The sequence below is a fragment of the Peromyscus eremicus genome, chromosome 8b (genome assembly GCF_949786415.1).
Source record: "Peromyscus eremicus chromosome 8b, PerEre_H2_v1, whole genome shotgun sequence".
Lineage (NCBI taxonomy): Eukaryota > Metazoa > Chordata > Mammalia > Rodentia > Cricetidae > Peromyscus > Peromyscus eremicus.
In genome coordinates, this window is record NC_081424.1 from 17,266,894 (window position 1) to 17,286,026 (window position 19,133).

Below are 19,133 nucleotides of genomic sequence, written 5' to 3' on the forward strand. Positions count from 1 at the left end.
TCTATGGTCAGGTCATTTTGTTAAACTTCTACATACGAAAAGAAAACATGTTATTGTTGTCTTTCTGTGCCTGGCTTGTGTTGTCTTAACATGGTGTCAACCAATTCTATCCATTTCCCTGAAAATGATGTAATTTCATTCTTCTTTATGGCTAAATAATATATTCTATTTTCACTCTCTAGTTTATTTCTAAATGGAATAAGTAATTTTAGATATTAAGCAGGACTCTTAAAAGAGAAAAAAAAGAGAGTCTAGGTTTGGTGATGCACATCTACAACTACAGTATTCCAGAGGTAGAGGCGAGATGATTCAAGGACTAAATATAGCCTGAGCTACGTGAGAAACCCTATAACAATAGATAGATAGATAGATAGATAGATAGATAGATAGATAGATAGATAGATAGATAGACATGGTTGAATGGATGGACCAACAGACAGACAGATAGACAGATAGATAGATAAAATGACAGATAAAACCCAGAAAGGGTTTAGTAGGCTACTTGGGTAGTAGAGGATGGTACTATAGACATTAAAACATTGCTGAGGTCAAGGGCTTAAAATATTTATGGGTATTCTCCACCGAAATTTCTAGCTTTGTTTTCCTATAATCCTGAGTTTTTGCATCATGCTGATGATCATAGCCAAAGCTTCCGGTAGTGCCAGGAAGTACAAGAACCAACCATTTCCAGTAAGTCCATTGGTAGCATTCTCGGTATATACTGTCAGGTATACAAACCCCTTTACTTTAACAGTGACGAGAGATGGTGATGCAATTTGAGTACGAGATTAACTCATCACCATTCCAGTTAATATCCAATGCATCTCTGTAAAAAAATCCTAAAAAGTCCCCAATTACAAGCTACTGGCAAGGTGATTTGGCCTAAATATTCTATGTCCAACTATTTCAAGAAAAACTTGATTTCAGGTATAGCATGTGCTCGATGTGGAGCACCAACTGGGTCCTGCTTTCTCTCTGAAATTGTAACTGGGTTACAGTAAGGTTTCCAAGGAATTATTATTTCCTTTAGACAACTAGAGTCAAAAGAGTTAGTGTCTCTCATGGTACCCTAGATCCACGTGACTATCATGAAGAAACATGTATGTAGTAGTTATGAGTGTGGTGGTAGCTACAAGCTTGTTTGCTGGTGTCCTTTCAGGCTACCCATTCATACGGCGTGGTTGTACATTTCTGATCACTGTGGATTTGACTTTATGTTTGATGACAAAATATCCAGCTCTGTACAACTGCTAGGACACCACTCTGTGCCTCTTTGACCCTGAGTAATTTAAACCCATTTCCTTCCTTATGCTCTTAAGAGGAGGCTTAATGGAATTTTGAATTTTCCTATCACAAAACTTCTTAAGGTTTTTGTCAAAAACGATTTGAAATACCACATAAAATGTTGTACTCACATTCCTCACTACCACCTCCAAATAACTGGATTACATAAATAAAACATTCCATGAAAAATGCTTGGCTACAATTTATGGGAGGTAACTTGAACAAGAGCTGGCTTATTGTGGAAAACTCAGCCTATCTTTTTCCTGACCCTTTTATTCTATACAGGGAGAGAAATTTATGTCAGCTTAAAAAAAATCTATTACTGCTTCTCATAACTGAATCCATTATTTTTCTCCATGATCCATCAGGGTAAAAACAGGAATAATAGATTGCTTTGACAGAACTTGAACATAAATGTCCCCAAGAATCAAACATAATGAGTTAAACAAGTTTCACATGGTATTAAAACAGGAAAGGATAACCACTTTATGTTTCAAAACCAGATCTTACTACAAATTTATTATCAGCCACCACAAAAAAAGTACATAGCATTTGAATTTGCACAATGAAATGGGAATATTTCCATTCGTTTATACATATGCCCCAAGCAGAATCTGCCCTGGAGGAATTAACTCAGAAAAGGGAATCCTTTTATTATATTACTTTAACCAACTAGTTGTTGAAAATCATCTCCTTGGTTAGATTAGACTAGAAACTTAAATAATTGAAGTAACTCCATGCTCTGTTATCGGATTAAAATATTAATACTTTTACTTCTCTGAGTGCTTCTATAGCTTTTATCTCTACATGATCCAGACTGCAATCTTCAGAAATGCTTGAGATGATAAATGGATGCATTCATGTACATAGATTAATTCCAACAGTTAATTCATCTTAAATGGTTTTGTTAATGGACACCTCTCCATCAACTAATCTCTAATTTTATTTGAATAAACAGCTTGTCTTGGAGAAATTCATATCCCCCAGCTGTGCAGTGCAGACTTTCTTCTAAGCCAATCAACACACAACACTCACATTCACTGTACTGTTTGTTGTCCAGACTTGGGCACAGGACTTGTGTTTGCCACCCGCTTCCCCTCAAAAGATAAGATTTTTTTTTTTTAGGAAGCTTAGGATAATGCCTAAGTGTGAAGCCATTTTTCTCTTGTTGGTTAAAGGAGAAGGAGTCTCAGTTACTACTGATGGCCATCTGTGACCACAGGAACACAGTCAATGCTTGTGGTAGATTGGAAAATCTGAAAGGATTTGAGTCTTAAGTGGTGTGATGGCTAGCTGTACTTGACAGCTTGACACAACCCAGAATCACCTGGAAAGAGAGACCCAGTGATGGGTTGCCTATATTGGATTGGCTTGTGGGCATGTCTGCAGAGAATTGTCTTAATTAAGTTAATTGATCTGGGAAGATCCAGCTCATTGTGTGACATGCTATTCCCTAGGCAAAGGACCCCACACTTTTTAAGTGTATAGAAATTGACCTGAGCACAGGTAAGCAAGCAAGCCACACGGGCATGTACTTATTTCTCCCTCCTCTTAGACTGTGGATATGATGTAACCAGCTGCTGCAAGCTCTTGACACTGTGACTTCCTGAAGTGATGGACTGATCTGGAATTGAAATATAAAATAAACCCTTTCTCCTCTAAGTTGCTTTTTGTAAAGATTTTTACCATGGGCAACACAAAAGGACCTAGGACAATGACATCACCAAACCACTAGTGGTTAGTCCCTGGAGCCTTGCCCCCTAGTTTCTAGTTAAAAGAATTGACATTTTTTAAATTGCCAGTAGATTTTTGTGACCATCTAGATAATCTCTTCTCTCTTAAAGAAGGATGAAAGGTAAACATGATATGTCCTGTTTCCTTTTGGTATGTTCATTCAGTGCTGTGCATTAGAAGGTCTTGAAATACATAAATCTTGACTTTGACATCACTTTGGAGAAGTCTTGTTAGCCATTCACAAGGCAGAATGTTTGATACACTCATTGCCTAAGCAAACAGAGAAGTTCTTACCAAAGTTAGAAAAAAATAAGATACTAAAAAACTTCCTGTCTTAACAGACAAATGCTACAGTTCATAACCAAGTTCAGACATTATCCCAAGACTCAAGAGCTGAAGCAGGGCTTGGCCTGTCTTGTAGCCAATTTAAAACTGGCCTGTGTGCCAAAGGAACTTTTTATTGTTACTTAGAAGTGGCAGCAATTCTCCAACTCTCCTCTAGCTCCCCTAAACCACGTTAATATCTATTTTTCAGACCGGGTGGGCAATATGGTGGTTCCCTTATATTCCCAAACATAATAATTCATCAGCTTTGCAACCTGATTCCTGACATTAAGAGATTAAAACTAATGCAGACGATTCTCTGATGGCACATACTGAGGTATAGAAAAACACCATCATTTCCTTCTACAAAATGAGAAAGATTTTAATTCTTTTTCTCAACAGCTGCTTCATTTTCTTATGCATAGGAAAAATATGTGCAATTACTTCAAGTACAATCAAGTCATTTAACATGGCTTTGCCATCATTGTAGTTACAGGATATTTTAAAAGAGAGGGAAAAAATCTCCAAGCACAGGTCCTGCTGTGCTGCAGAGCAATCAGATTCCTTCATAATAACAGCCTGATGGGATTCAGCGATTTGAGGAATAATGATAACCATTCTAATCAGTAAACAGGAAAATGCTACAACAGTTACTGAGTTGGAAACTATCATCTGTTGATTCTCTTGATCGGCATTTCCAACAATAAATAGAAATGTGAGTAGTTCTTAAAAGGAAAAAAATAACTTCATTTAGTGTGTTTGATTGTACCAGGCAGTGAGAAAATGACATACATCTTAGACTGTCCTGCAGTGTTCCCTAGTCAATAAAATACACAGATAATCTTTTTTAATATATAATACATGGCTGAGTTCACCCTACCACCTGAATATGTCAAAAGAAACTGATTTCACAGTTGGTTTATAACATTGTATTTATGGACTGATGATTCTGATTTTCTTCACATCTTTGTTGTATTTCTTCTTTTTGGTGTTCATTTTATGAAATTATTTGTATCTGAATATGAAGCGTCCGTCTCAAAGTAGTCTTCAAGTTTCCAGTGCAGGGTCTCAAATGTGGGCCTTTGCTTAGGCTCTGCATTCCAGCACTCCAGCATGATGCTGTAAAATTGCTGTGGACAGTTAGATGGCTGTGGTAGTCTGTAGTTTTGACTCAACATCTGAATTACTTGAGCACCTGTCATGCCTACGAAACAGAATAGAACAAAAAAAAAATGGACAATCAGAGTCTTCAGTTTATAGACACTGAACTCTAGGTTACAATGCAAATTCTTTCCCTTGATAAAGCCGTGAGATCCACCATCCACTTCCCAGGATGTAGACATTAAACTAAAACCTGCAGGAAGTCATGTCTATAAGACTGCAATTCAAGAGCAAAGGAGAAGAAAGCAATAAACCACCTCATTAATGCAAATTATCATCATCAAATTTTATCTATCGAGCTCCTACAGGCACCTAGTGTGGTCAGCCTCATAACTCTGCCCTCTAAGTCTGGGCAAAGCAGTTAAAGTCCCATCTAAGCCGGTGACCTGCAGCGGAAGAGCCCACTTCTGAATTAATCACTCACCACTGTAAGGCATTTTGCCGTAAGTAATGATTTCATAGAGAAGGATTCCAAAAGACCACACATCGGACTTAATGCTGAATTTATTAGTACGAATGGCCTCAGGAGCAGTCCACTTCACTGGCAGCTTTATTTCGTGTTTAGATTCGTAGATGTCTTCATTCTCTACCTGTTAACGCATCAAGGATTCAAGCCAAGTTAGTGATTGGTTGTGCTGCCCTTGTTTAGTTGTGACCTGTTTCACTTGAAAATTTAAAGGGAAATATTCCATACGAGCTTAGATAAATTTCTATTATAATATCAGATATTATGACTCAGATGTATAAAATTAGAAGAATCAGTGAGAAGTCATTAGCAAGATGTGTCTTAAGAACATACTGTGCGCTAATAATAGCCTTGGAAGGAGCATCAATCTATTGCATACAGGAGAATTTCCGATAACTTGCATTTACATCAATCCTTTACAAACTGAAAAAAAGGAGGAGAAAGAAGGAAGAAGAAGGAGGAGAACAGGAAAAGGAGGAAGAGGGAGAAGAAAAGGATGCCTCATTTTATTTGCTCTTGGTATTGAAGAGCTCCTAATATTAAGGCTAGAGGGATGGCTTAGCAGTTAAGGGCATTTCCTGCTCTTGAAGAGAACCCAGGTTTGGTTCCCAGGACCTATACGGTGGCTCATAAACATCTGTAACTCCAGCTCCAGAGGATCCAGGGCTTTCTGGCTTCTGCAGCCACTATGCCCATGTATATGACGCACAGACATACACACAGAAAAAAATATGTATATACATTAAATAAAAATAAATAAAACTTTTTAAAAGGCTAGCACTGATTGTCATTTAAACCACTTGCTAATACCAGAAAAAGCAGTATCTAAACAATTTAAAAATTTATCAACAGAGTGTGTTTCTAATTAATTTCTAGTAAAGAAAAAGTGATATGGAAAAAAATCTTTACTTGTTGTGTTCCATTTCTACAGTCATATTTTTAGTGGATGATGTGGAAATCTAAAGTTCAGATTTAAACACCTCCTATAGTACCTTCTTATTGGTGCCTTCTTATTGATGGCACAAAACAGGGTGAGTATGGGGAAATGAAACCCCAGTGGTTCAGTTTTGGAAAGATGGATCACTGGACAAACTACTTTCTGGACAAGCATGATTCCCAGCACCCACATCAAAAAAAAAAAAAAAAAAAAAAGGTGATGTGATACGTGCCTGTAGCCCCTACACTAAGGTGAGGAAACAGGTGGGTCCTGGAAACCTGCTGGCCAGTTAGTCTAGCCAATATGATAACCACAGGTTCAATGAGAAACCCTACACCAAAAATAAGGTAAAGCCCACCTGGTCTCAGTAGGTTTGGAGAGAGAGAGAAAGAGAGAGTGGCGGGGGAGATCATGGAAATGAACATGACAACATGAATTTAGATGGGTAGAGAGATGGGAGACAGACCTAGGACAGTTTGGGGAGAGAGGATGAATATGATCAAGATACATTGTATGAAATCCTCAAAGAATTAATAAAAAACATTTTACTAAGTTAGAAAAATGATTGAAGAAGAGACCTCAGTGTCAACCTCTAGCCTCTACATTTACTCATAGAGGTAAGACCACTTGTACACACACATTTATAAAACACACACATGCCCACATGCATATAAACATATATAGAGTTTATGATTGCTGCAGAATCATTGTAACAGCATGCATTGTCAAGTGAGCAAAGGCAGATATAGTCTACGACTTTCTGTAAGAGATATGTAGAAGTAAATAGATGTGGCTGGTAGCATTTGAAAAATAGGCCATAAATTCAATCACAAACTTAATTACCTATTTATTAATCTACCTGATAATTGTTTTCCGTCATTGCCCCACCCTTTGATGAAGAAATAGAAATAGAAAGGCACTCTGTTGGTAAGATCCTAGACTACTTGCCTTTATCAATGAACCACAGATAAACAGCATAGCTGTTTTTACTTGCTTTTTTTTTTTTGTATATGTGGCTTATTACTTTTGTTGCAGTTATTGTTTGGAGACCAGGGTCTCACTGAAATTCAAAGTCTGACCTTGAACCCAAAATCCTCTTGCCTCACCCTCTTGAGTGTTGGGATTCCAGCTTGGGTACCACACCAAGCTGAGAAACAAAGTTTTAAATAATAATCATGAACTTAAGGTTCTATTAACCTGTATGGTGTTTAACCCACTATAAGAACTAATTAAAGCAAAGGTAAATCTACCTTAAAAACTCTTGCAAGTCCAAAATCTGCTACTTTGTAGATATTATGTTCACCAACAAGAACATTTCTTGCAGCCAGATCCCTGTGGATGTAGTTCTGGGACTCCAGATAGGCCATTCCAGAAGCCACCTGTGCCGCCATGTCTACCTGTTGAGTCAGGTGGATTTTTGACCCACCATCGTCTAAACAAAAAGAGAAAATGGGAGATTATTTTGGAAAATATTGAACTACCAAAGTGAATTCTGAGAATTCTGATAAATCAATCATATGTGATATGACACCAATCTACTAGAAAAAAAAAAAAAAAACACCATCACAACACGGGTGCCAGTCTGTGTGTTTTCAAAAGCACACATCATTGATTTGCCCCTTCGTGGAAAGGGGCAAATCATTTGGGAGCTCCTGCCTTTTTAAAGAGCATTTCCAGGATAGAGCGGTGGCTCGGTGGATGAGAGCCTGAATTTTAGATTTCCAGTACCGATATAAAAAGATCCGGTCATGGTTGAACACGCCTGTAATCCCAGTGTTGGAGAGGCAGAGACAGGAAGAACCCAGAGCTTGTTGGCTAGCCAGTCTCATCAGTGAATGAGCCCAGACTCAGTGACTCCATCTCAAATAATAAGGTGGAGAGTTATTGAGGAAAGCACTCAATATTGACCTCTAACCTACACACACACACACACACACACACACACACACACACACACACACACACACACACGGTGCATAAACACTCAATTTTTTAACAGGAAAACAGACCGCACAGTTGGCTTTAGTCACTGAGCTGATGAAGTGGCAACAAGCTGGCTAAGTCAAAGAAAAGTTTTCATCCTTCTATCATATTTTTCTTAAAAATTAGATCACTAATAAATTTTAAGAGTATACCACTTATAAAATGCATACATCCCATTTATACCAACATGCACAATGCACTTTTAATTTCCCTTCTAGGTTTACTATTCTCAGAACAGGTTGTACATATCTCCAGTACAAGGATGCCTTAAATAAACAGAAATTCACCTACTGCTCACTCTATATAACTAAGTACAGAAATTTACATAGTAGAATAGGCTTGATCATTAGTAGAAGGCCAGTGTTATCTTTGGAAACTCTAAAACTTCATAAGTCACCCTCGGGTTAAACTACCATACTGGGCTAGTATTCTCAGACATCTAGAAAATTGGTGTTATTTCACAAAAGGGCAAACTCCTGCTCTCCTTGCCTTCCTAAATCAAATCTTATTTCATATAGTTAACTGGACTTGCGGTCATTAGGCTTAGACATAAGCCCTGACTTCAGAGATAGCTATACATAGGAGGTAAGGAGACCAACACCAGGGTATCAGATTTGATGTTAGGGCTACTCTTCATATTGCTTTGTAACTTTGAACAATATGGTTAACATCCTGAGCCTCAGTGTCATCTACATAGTGATGGCAGTAATTGTCTCAAAGTATCCATTGTTAAAGTGTAATTTCAAATGAATTAATACATGTAAAGTACTTAACATGATATCAGGCACCTAAGAAGAGCCCAATAGATCCTAGATGTTAATATTATCATTGCACCTATGCAAAAGTGAAGCAATTTTAATTCCCCAGTGACATATGTGAATTACCCATGTGGAATTGGCTGGAAAAAGATAAGCCTGTGAGTCTGGAGCTCAGGGTTGCAGCTAAAGGTACAAAATGTAATGGTTGTGTTAATGAACGGAAACAAGTGTGTTAGATTCCTAGGAGAAACACATTTCATGAGAACATCAGCATTTAGAGTCGGCAGAGAAAAGTAAAACTGCAAGAAAACTGGGAAGAATCAACCAGAATCATGAAAGACAAAGATGCTGTAACAAGTCAAAGGTGTTAAGAGAAAACTACCATCATAGTCAAATTAGATAAACAGACTCAGTAAGATAAAGGCAAAAAGGCAAGTAAGGAGGAGCCATTGATGAGCATGGCCGCAGAAATAACAGTATTCCTCCTAGTGATGATGCATAGGGCTGAGGAGGGTGTGGAGATAGCCAGATGAAACAGCAAATCCCAAAGTGCTTGTCTGCAGTTCAGCTCAGTGGCAAAGCTCCTGTCTAGCAGGACACAGAGTTCAGTCTTCAACCAGGGAGAAAATAAGGAGGTAAAAATGGTCTGGTAAATGCTAGGTCAAGAGAAAATAACTAGTGTAAAATGCAGGACAGTAAGAGCTTACGGGAGTTAGAATATTCAGACATATCTGGGATGCCTGCTATGTTCAAATTCTTTGGGAGAGCGCTGCATACTTTCTTACTTAACTATTCATGTTATAATTACATGCTAAGTTACTTTATAAGATATATATACTTTCTACATTTGTAGTGACTTTTCCAATAAAAAGGAGAATAAATAGAATTAAGAAATAAATAAATTTGAGAGTTAAATATCATAAGCATTTGTATATTATATATATGTATATGTATATATGCACACACACAGAAACACACGCATACACATTTCATGAGACAAGAACCATTATTATGTGACTGATGATTCACTAATCATTTGAGTCCCAATTTCTTTTCATCCAGGACACACACAGAGAAATCACATTTAAGTTGGGCCCCTTTGCTAATTTGGAGCAATGGGATATGTGCAGAAATCGACAGGATCTTCAGTCCTGACCCTTAAAACCCCCTCAACTCTGAAGCTACAGGGATGAATTTCATAACGTAAAGTCATCCAAATCCTTGTGTCACTTCTCAGAGAAAGACACCTAGAGAGCCATTTATCCATATTAAAAAAAATGGTTAATTTTGTGGGTGAAGTCACAAAAGCTTTAAATGCTATGTTATGGTCTCTAACATCAGTTACTCGGTTGAAAACCAAATACTATCCTGAAGATGAAAGAAAGCTCAGCATGGAGCATAACGACTGCTCTGATGGTCACAGCAGCCTGACTTTTGGTATCAAATCCACTCAATAAGGAAAGAGAGGTATAGGGAAGAGGGGAAGCTGGTGGCTAGCCATAGGTGGTGGTAATCCTGGAATGGTTCCCACTGATCCTTGCTTCCTAGTCATCATCCCCTTCCCTTGGGCTGGGCTGGACCCAGTTACACATTGAACTGATGCGATATGGAAAAACCGAGGGAACAGAATTTCCAAGATTAAGTCACAAAAGGCTGGGGCTTTGTCTTACTGATGGTCACCACTCTCTTTCTCACTTGCTCACACTACTGTGACAAGCTGCTGAGTTAAGAGCTGTCCTTTGTGATAAAGAGAGCAGAACAGCCTCTCACCAAAACCCAACAAGGAACTGACTTCTTCAATACAACGGCCCAGGATGAGCCAGCTCCTGCCAATAATATGAGGTGGTTTGGAAATAGATGTAGCCCTATTAGAATTTTGAGATGATTTTGTCAAATTCTGGCACCTGAGCCATGAACTATGACCCCTAAGCTATGAAACCCAGTAAGCCACAACCACATTCTTGGTTGTCTTCATTGGGGTTACTATTGTCGTGACAAAACAGCATGACCAAAAGCAACTTGAAAGAGGAAAGGATTTATTTCACTCACTGTCCCATATAACAACAGTTCATCATCAAAAGCAGTGAGGGCAGGACCTCACACAGGGCAGGAACTTGGAGGCAGAAGCTGATGCAGAGACTGTTGAGGGGTGCTACTTACTGACTTGCTCCTCATGGCTTGTTCAGCCTGCTTTCTTACAGAACCCAGGCCCACCAACCCAGGGATGGCATCTCCCACAATGGGCCTGGCCCTCCCTTGTCAATCACTAATTAAGAAAATGCCCTATCGGCTGACCTACAACCCGATCTTATGGAGGTTTTTTCTTGATTGAGGTTCCCTCCTCTCAGATGACTTTAGCTTGTGTCAAGTTGACATAAAACTAGCCACCACACTGACTACAGCAAGTGGCATAATAAATGTTTGCAAGATAACAACAGACACCTAATTCAGGCTAGGGAAACAATATCAATGCTATCCATGGTATTAAAGCAGAAACCATGGTCCCAGACATTCACTTGAAATGGGTTGTTAACCTTCCCATGCTTGTTTCTTTGACTGTAAACTAAGAATATTTGCCTCATAAGATGTTAGAAAAATGAGTTAAGTTCACGTTTGTGAGTAATCTGGATGAACATCTGACACATAGAAAGTACTACAGTATTTTTTTAAAGAAATAATGTACATATCCCCCCCTGTTATTACCTCATGTACCTGATTTCCAGTAAATAATCTAATTAAATGCACAGACCAATATACAAACTGCCGTTTACTATTATTTCTACTTCACAGGGCTTCTGACTACCCATAGGAACAGGCTGTAGAACAGACATTCTGATCCAGGCCTGTTTGAGGCTGAAATGTTATGATCACAGAAGCTGTTCTGTGCTGCCTGCCTAAACATGCTTTGCCTGTGACTCTAAACACACAACAGTAGAGGAGTATGGAGACACCTTGAGGCTTCTGAAGGACAACAGTTATGCACTCCTGCTTGACTGAAGGCGACACTGATGAAAATAATATGCTTGCCTACTTCAGTCCACTTCAGCAAACTGTGCGTGAAAATCATGAACCATGTATGGGAACCCGACTTACGAAAACAGAAAATGTTTGTTACTCCTTAAGGGGTACATAGATGCCTGATATGTGTTAGATTTTTTTTTTATTTATTGAGAAAAAAAGGAAGCTCAATAAACTAAATCAAAAACAGATATTTACTTTCTTTAAATTTCAGTAAGATGTTATTAGTAAAATATGTATGTAGGTAAACACATTTTGCTATATTGCCTGGATTACCTGAAATACCCAGGTTTTCTTCAATGGTATTTATGAAAGAGCCAATAAATCAATCATTAAGTATTTATTTTGCTCCCCCAGATATAATATTATTCAGTTTGTGGGTATCTGATATGTGAAGATTTCTTTTACAAATATTAATTATGAATGTGCACATAGTTGTTCTTCACATGACTCCTCCTAAACGCTGGTGGCCGAACACTGGAAAGGACATCCCAGCTCACACTGATGCCATCCTGTTTTTCACATTAAACTGTCTGATTTCAGTCTATAAAGAAACCTGCATAACTTAGAATATACATAACTCAAAACATAACTTCAGTAGAAAGCAATATAAAGCTAATATCCATCATACCTTTTTCTTTTCACAGCCTGTATGAATGCCTATGTTCGTTTAAGTTTGTGTTACTTGGGTGGAGTGAAAGCGAGAGACCTCTTTTTCCCCAAGTTCTTATCAGCAGAGCAATGTGGCTGCTCATTCTTGAAACCAGACATCTATCTGCCTCCCCCATCTTCCAGTTCAGCGCCGAGCGACACTGTCATGCAGAGAAATGCTATCACTTGATCATAGTGTACATGAGTGTATTCTATGTCCTCCCCTTCCTTTGATTAAACATACAGTTAAGAGTGAGAGTGTCTATGTGTTTAGAGATTTTTTTTTTTAAATGAACCAAGTAAAAAATGGAGTTCTGAAATCTACTCTTCTACAAAGGTGACTTCTTCCTCCTTTCCATTTTGGTGACCACTTTCTCATATGAAGATGCAAGGGTGCGTTTACATTCTCCCGTAAAAGCACTTAGACCAAGCTTCCCTCTCTGATTTCTTTCATCTCCAAAGTTACTGAGATGTCTGACTGACATGAAATTTGGTACTTTAAGATAGTCTTTTTCTCATAGAGTATGTTTAATAAAAATGGTGTATATGTAAAAAAATAAATAAATACCAGTAAGATACATCAATGTAGAGAGAGGCAGATGATAGATAGATAGATGTCACCAAATATTTTCAATGTTAAAGTATTTTAATAGGCTTCTCCCATTTTGAAGAAAGTTATTACCAAAACAAATCAGCTAGAGACTACAAAGACTGTTATATAGAAAAAAAAAGGTGTACATTCTTTCAAGCATGCATTACACTGGAATCCTATTACAGAGGGCGTGGAAGGTTTTCACCAACAAGCCCCATACTGGAAGACTGGCTCATGGGCTTTGCTGTTCTGAAGAACTGGCCTAAGAATCACCTAAGGTCACGAGACTTCCATGACCACCGTGCATCAAAACTAGAGCAAAGTTCACAAACCTGCAGCAATTTATAACTTCTATTACATCAAATCTATTCTGTTAAATCTATGACATGCTATCACTAAAGAGTCTTTTGGCTCAGCAAGAGTAACAGAATCCTTTCAAGGTTATTTTATTGAGTTTTTACCTCCTTATTGGTAAAGACTTAGATGTAATAAATATGCATTCATTACTCCTCCTATCTGCAAATTATCTTTGAACATGAAGGCCTTAGTAAATTTGCCCCTGGTGGTCTCATTCAAAGACAAGGTAATCCTGAGTAAATCACATCAACAGGCCTAAGAAATCCTCAAAGTCTGAGTTTTCAATGGACCAACCAGAGCTCTTCCAGTTGGTGCCTCAGTCTCAAAACTTGCTGACTCCAAATCCCAATCTTATTAGTTTATGGGTAACCTCAACTTAACTACTCAGTCAGTCACCATGTAAGAGTAAACACACCCCTGTGCATCAGACATTGCTCAAACACTGAAACAGAAACACCTTCCAGTCCTTGTGGGGTTAAGAGATGCTACACATAAGCTAGATAAACAAATCAGCAATGTTCTCAGATGATTAACAACTAAGGGTTAAAAACAGAAGCAGGGAAGAGGAACATGAGGAACCAAGAGAGAGATGAAATGTCAGGATCTGACAGTTGGCCAGCCAAGCTTCGCTTAGATGGAAATGTCTGTGCAGACTTCCAGGAATGGAGAAGTAAGCACAGCCTAGTCCCATCCACCAGAGGAACATGCAGTCCTGTGCCCCTTTCTCAGGCAGCAATGTCCACCCACACTGGAACCCAGACTTCATCCCTGGCCACTTAAGGATCACAGAGATCCTGCTGAGCCTCCCCCAGTTAGCAACACTCATCCCTGTCACAGCCCCAGCCACTACCACCTGAGAACCACCACAGACGTGCATACCTCCTCCAAGTGGAGCCACCCACTCCCGCTGTGACCCCAGGTCCTGCCACCTAAGGACCTGCTATGTAACAGTGCAAGCCTTCCATAGATGTCTGAGTATCTGCAGCAAGCAACTGCGAATTCTCTGGAAGGCCTGTTGCCATGCTCAGAAGCTGCAGCTAGTACTAGATGAGCTAAGACTACTTCTGATACCTTACTTGCACATCAATACCTGAGTGGTGCTGGGATTGACTCTCAAGCACCATTCAGCTGGCCCATAACCTGACAAGTTTGGGTAACAGCAAACAGGGATCTAAACAGCCACTCAACAAAACTGGGACAAATACACATACCAAAATGCGACCAACAACCTAACTCCAGATGCTTAGGTCCTACCACAAAATAGAATGTAAAAAACCAACACAATATATCTCCCCCCAAAATTAGTACTACCACAGTAATGTTCCCTGGGGAAATAACTCAGATGATACACATGACAAGGATTTAGAAATAACAATCCTAGATATGTTCAAGGAGCTCAAGAGGATATGGATGAACACAAGCATTCAAACACCAAAAGCAGGTGACAGTAACAGGAAAATAAATTACAGAAGGAATGCATCTTAGAAGAACTCTCATTTGCTGGGAAGTCTGAGGATGGACATCGCAGAATGAGAAGAACCAAGAAGGAAAGATAGGATAAACAAAATAAATTAGTTAAATAGTCAAACAGGCCTAAATATTGGGAATTCACAATTCCACCTAATGTGGCTGGTATAGGTGACATTTGCAATGCACTTTATTGGATATGACAGAGAATCACTCTTCTGCATTGTTCTAGGAATAAGACAAGAAGTGTCAGTGACTGAAGCTAATTCTTCTGTGGTAGGCCCATGTTCTGAGGCTGCTAATTTTGGTGAGCTCATGCAAAGGAGCTGAGTATATTTCAGTTCTTCACAGCACTATGTAGGACACATCATGCTCTCTGTTCTTTTGTTTTGTTTTGTTTTGTTTCGCAGGTTCCCCCTTGAAAGCACAGTGCTCATATCTTCCTGGACCCTTCCTTCCCCTCTTCTCACCTGCTCATAATCCTCTCAGCTTTACTCTGATATTGAAAAAAAAATCAGAGGAAGTCTCTGTTTTCTAAGCATGAATTATTCTCTCAGTACTTTATCTCAATTTTAAACATCTTGTTTCAATGCTTATTGTTTTATTATTATTGAATTATTCATCTGTGATAAACATTGCAGTGCCCTTACTGTGACTACGGGGATCAAAATGAGCAATATAGCAATACTATATTTCTGCCGTTTAGTCTGAAAATTCTAATGGTGCCTAGCCCCAGTGGTAGCTTCAAATAACCACCCCCCATACACACAGACAGACACACAGACACACGCAAGTACAAACTTAAGAACAAAGAGCCTAGGATACCTTTCTCTGTCTTTTTCCAAAGTATTCCATGTCCACAAACTCTCCTCCATAGAAAATATTTGTCTGTGACTAATAATGTTCAATTAGTTGGTGAAGGAAATACACAAAATATCCATCCACCAATTTCCCACACTATACTTAAGTACTTGGTATGTCTATTGTTAAAAATTTCATCTTTCACTACATAAATATTCCCCCTTTTTGAGTACATAGAACATATTCCATTAAATAGTAGTTGAGCTGGTCAATGTTACAACATTCATTCCTACACATACACACATTGTAAACATCTTTTGGGTTATAGAAGGCTTGCTAAATTGACATTTATGGGACTAGCTAAACTAAATTCCTCCTTTTCTTCCTTTTATTAAGTCTTCAGCTTACTTTGGAGATATTCTTGCAGACTTCCATGTCTCATCAACTCTGTAATAATATAAATTGGATCTTCTAAAGTGCAAACAGCATACAGCTGGATAAGCTTTGGATGTCTCAGGCTCTTCATTATCTGTGCCTCCCTCAGGAAGTCATTTGGATCCATCGAACCTGAAACAAGAAGGAGAAATCACTTCATGTCACTGAGGCATTTCTATCCCCACAGCAGCCTGGTGGGAATCACTAAGATTGCCTCCTGCCTCTCAGTAATGTAAGAACATCAACATCACAAATCTTCAGAGTTATCAAAGAATGGAATCAGTTCAGCCAGGGCAACCTAATTACTACATGTGCCGTTGTGTCAGGGGTGTGCAGTTTATGTGCCACGATGTGTCGGTGGAGAGCAAGTGGATTCAGGTCCGTATGAAAAATGAAAAGACAGAGAAATACTGACAGTGTAATTGATGACACGAGGCAGGAATCTTCACACAAGGAAAGAGTGCCTCTTAACACAAACACAGGCAGACATGGAATGTTTAATTACTCCAGGCAGAGTGCTTGGTTTCAGATCCAGAAAGGACTGACTGACTGCTGCCCTGTCCTTGGTGCTCAACTGTCTGCTCTGGGAACAGCTGGAAAACACCTTAATACAATGATTTTGCCATATTCCATTGTGGAGTATGCCTTTGTGGAAATATAGGGTATAGGCCAAATAAATGTTCTGGGACATTTCTACAAGCTAACAGTTATATTGCATCATCTTTTATGTTTAGTGTGAAACTGATACTCAACATTTTCTCCTGCATTATCCAGTTCCTCCATCAGAGCCCTAAAGATTTGAGGCTCTGAAGCCTCCTTTGAAAATGCATTAACAGTTAAATTGATTTTGAATGACATAACTCTAACTCATAGGCAATGCATTAAAGAGTTAATGTCAAATAAAATGGAGAAGGAACGATGCCTGGAGTTTACATTTCAACAGTCATTTTTTAAATCTCTTATTTTTAGTATATAACATTCCAGAAGTATTACTGTGATTGATCACATCTTGATATTTGCTCGGGACACCATTCCATTCATCATTTGCACCAGACAAAGACTTCACAATGGACAACTGAACCCAGACGGAGATACATTTTGTAATGTGTGTGCTGTAAGGGTTGCACTGTGACTTGTCAACGGGATGTTATGTTATACTACGCAGTGAAACAGTCCACCCTTGCAAAGTCTAGAAGTTCAGCCTCCAGGCTCAAACTTGAATTTGAAACAATTTCAGCTCTACTACTAGCTTGCTTTGTAGTCTTAAGCAGGTTGGCTGATCTCTCTAAGCTTCAGGATAATAGCAGTGCCCAGCACACTTGGACCCAGTAACTGCTGCTGCTGATGATGATGATGATGCTGATGATGATGATGATGATGGTGATTTCACATACTCTTGGGAAAACCAAATACATTAATTGTGGTATTTTTGTTGGCTAAGGAGAAGAGAAAAGATCTTAAAGAGGAAAAGAAATGAATCTTTTCTCTTTTCATCACATATTTTTTAGCTCCCTCAATGTCAGCATTACCACTGGTCAGAAAGATTAAAATGTGGAATCATAGTAGAAAAATGTAATTGGGAAAAAAAGAGACGCATAAATCCTAACAAATCACTTGGTTCTTGGTGGTTAAAAATAACATATAGCAAATACAGATACAGTATGAACGTCTCTTCAAAAAAAAGTTAAGAAAGATGTATCTAACTCATAAAGGTTCAAGTGACAGCAACAGTTACAATCATCATTCGAACAATTTCTGCAGGACCCTTAAACCATCCCCAAGTCAAACTCCGTACTCTGCTGACGTTGCAGCACTCTGGGAGGCCCTGCAGCCGAGGGCCCCTCAGATCACTCCTTCATGACCAGGCCCACTATAGCTGACCAGAAACGGAGTCAGACCGTCTCAATCTCCAGTCAGCTAGGAATGCAACATTAAATATTCATTTTTGCCTGTCAAAGCCAGTGTGGGAGTTGATTTCAGGCTCATCTTTATTGCGTGGTAGTCTGCTAGGCAATAAATACCTGCTAAGATTGATTAATGGCCCCAGTAAAGTGAAGACATTTAACCAATCACCAAAGCTGTTTGCTGCTATTACACTGTAAATCAATAATAATTATTCCTGTTGGGGAGCAAACTATCATGGCTTTTTTGGCATAAGAAATATGACTTTTTTGTTGTTGTTGTTCTCTTTTGACCTCCAGAGAGCCTTCCATAGAGAGTAATGTTAGGAAGGATAGCTTACTGTTTATCTTTGGAAAAGAATAATTAGATTGGACAATAAAGTTTCATCTCTATTGAAAACAAGATTAGCATTTAGAAGTGCATGTGTGTGGTAACTCTGAAAATATCAATGCTGGAATAGATTGTCCTCAATGACAGCCATTAGGTGGCTTCTAGCCATAAACAAGTGTCTCTCCGATATTTCACCTGGCAGAAGTGATCAATGGAACTGAAATCCCTGTATGATCAAGCCTGAGCTTGGAAGCTGCATCTGCCTGCAGCAGGAAGACAGCACTTCATTAAGAATGTGTAGCACAACCTTTGTGCCCACTGACCTAATCTGTCCTCATAAAACTCTACCAAGTTGGACCTGTGTTGATTCTCACATCCCGATGAGGAAACACAGGAAGTTTAGTGAACTGTCCAGAGGCAGAGAAGGACAGAGAGAAGTTTGAACTCAGGGTTATCTGACCCAAAACATCTAGCTCTTACCTGTTACACCATCATACCCCAACATTGTCAGTTCATAACACCCTGAATGTCTCAGTTGGCTTTAGTCACAATGCCCCAAGTCACAGACAATATTGAACACTTAATTTGATTGTCAAGTTAGATCCAAACAACTGCAAGCTGTTTTCTTAGGAAGCTAATAGCTGTTGGAGAAGGTGATGCAGGGCAGTTAAAAGGAAAAAGGACAATCTATATTCCATTCTTAACTACAATTACTTCCTAAAGTGACACAATAGCGTAGGATATTGCATTCTCAAATCTTGCAATCAGATTGAGTGCTGTTACCCTTTGTGCCCTAGTCCATGTTGATTTTTGTGTGGATTTTGCATTTGAGGATGGCAGTCATCAAAACCCAGCAGAAAGAAATTAAACCGGAACTAAGTTGGAAGCTTTTCCTCCACTTGCTAGCTATGATAGTGTGGAGGATGGGGAGAA

The 19,133-nt window shown here is 38.9% G+C and overlaps 1 protein-coding gene across 1 annotated transcript in view; it reads right to left on the reverse strand.

Moving 5' to 3' along the window:
* Positions 1-1,769: 1,769 nt before the first annotated feature.
* Frk (fyn related Src family tyrosine kinase) overlaps positions 1,770-19,133 on the reverse strand; it is a 101,294-nt gene continuing 83,930 nt past the window's right edge. Inside the window, exons 5-8 of the mRNA XM_059272545.1 lie at positions 15,942-16,100; positions 7,157-7,338; positions 4,928-5,093; positions 1,770-4,546 (exon numbers count right to left, since the gene is read on the reverse strand). Of these exons, the coding sequence (XP_059128528.1) occupies positions 4,335-4,546; positions 4,928-5,093; positions 7,157-7,338; positions 15,942-16,100 (719 nt within the window). The 3' untranslated portion in view covers positions 1,770-4,334. The remainder of the gene's footprint in view (positions 4,547-4,927; positions 5,094-7,156; positions 7,339-15,941; positions 16,101-19,133) is intronic.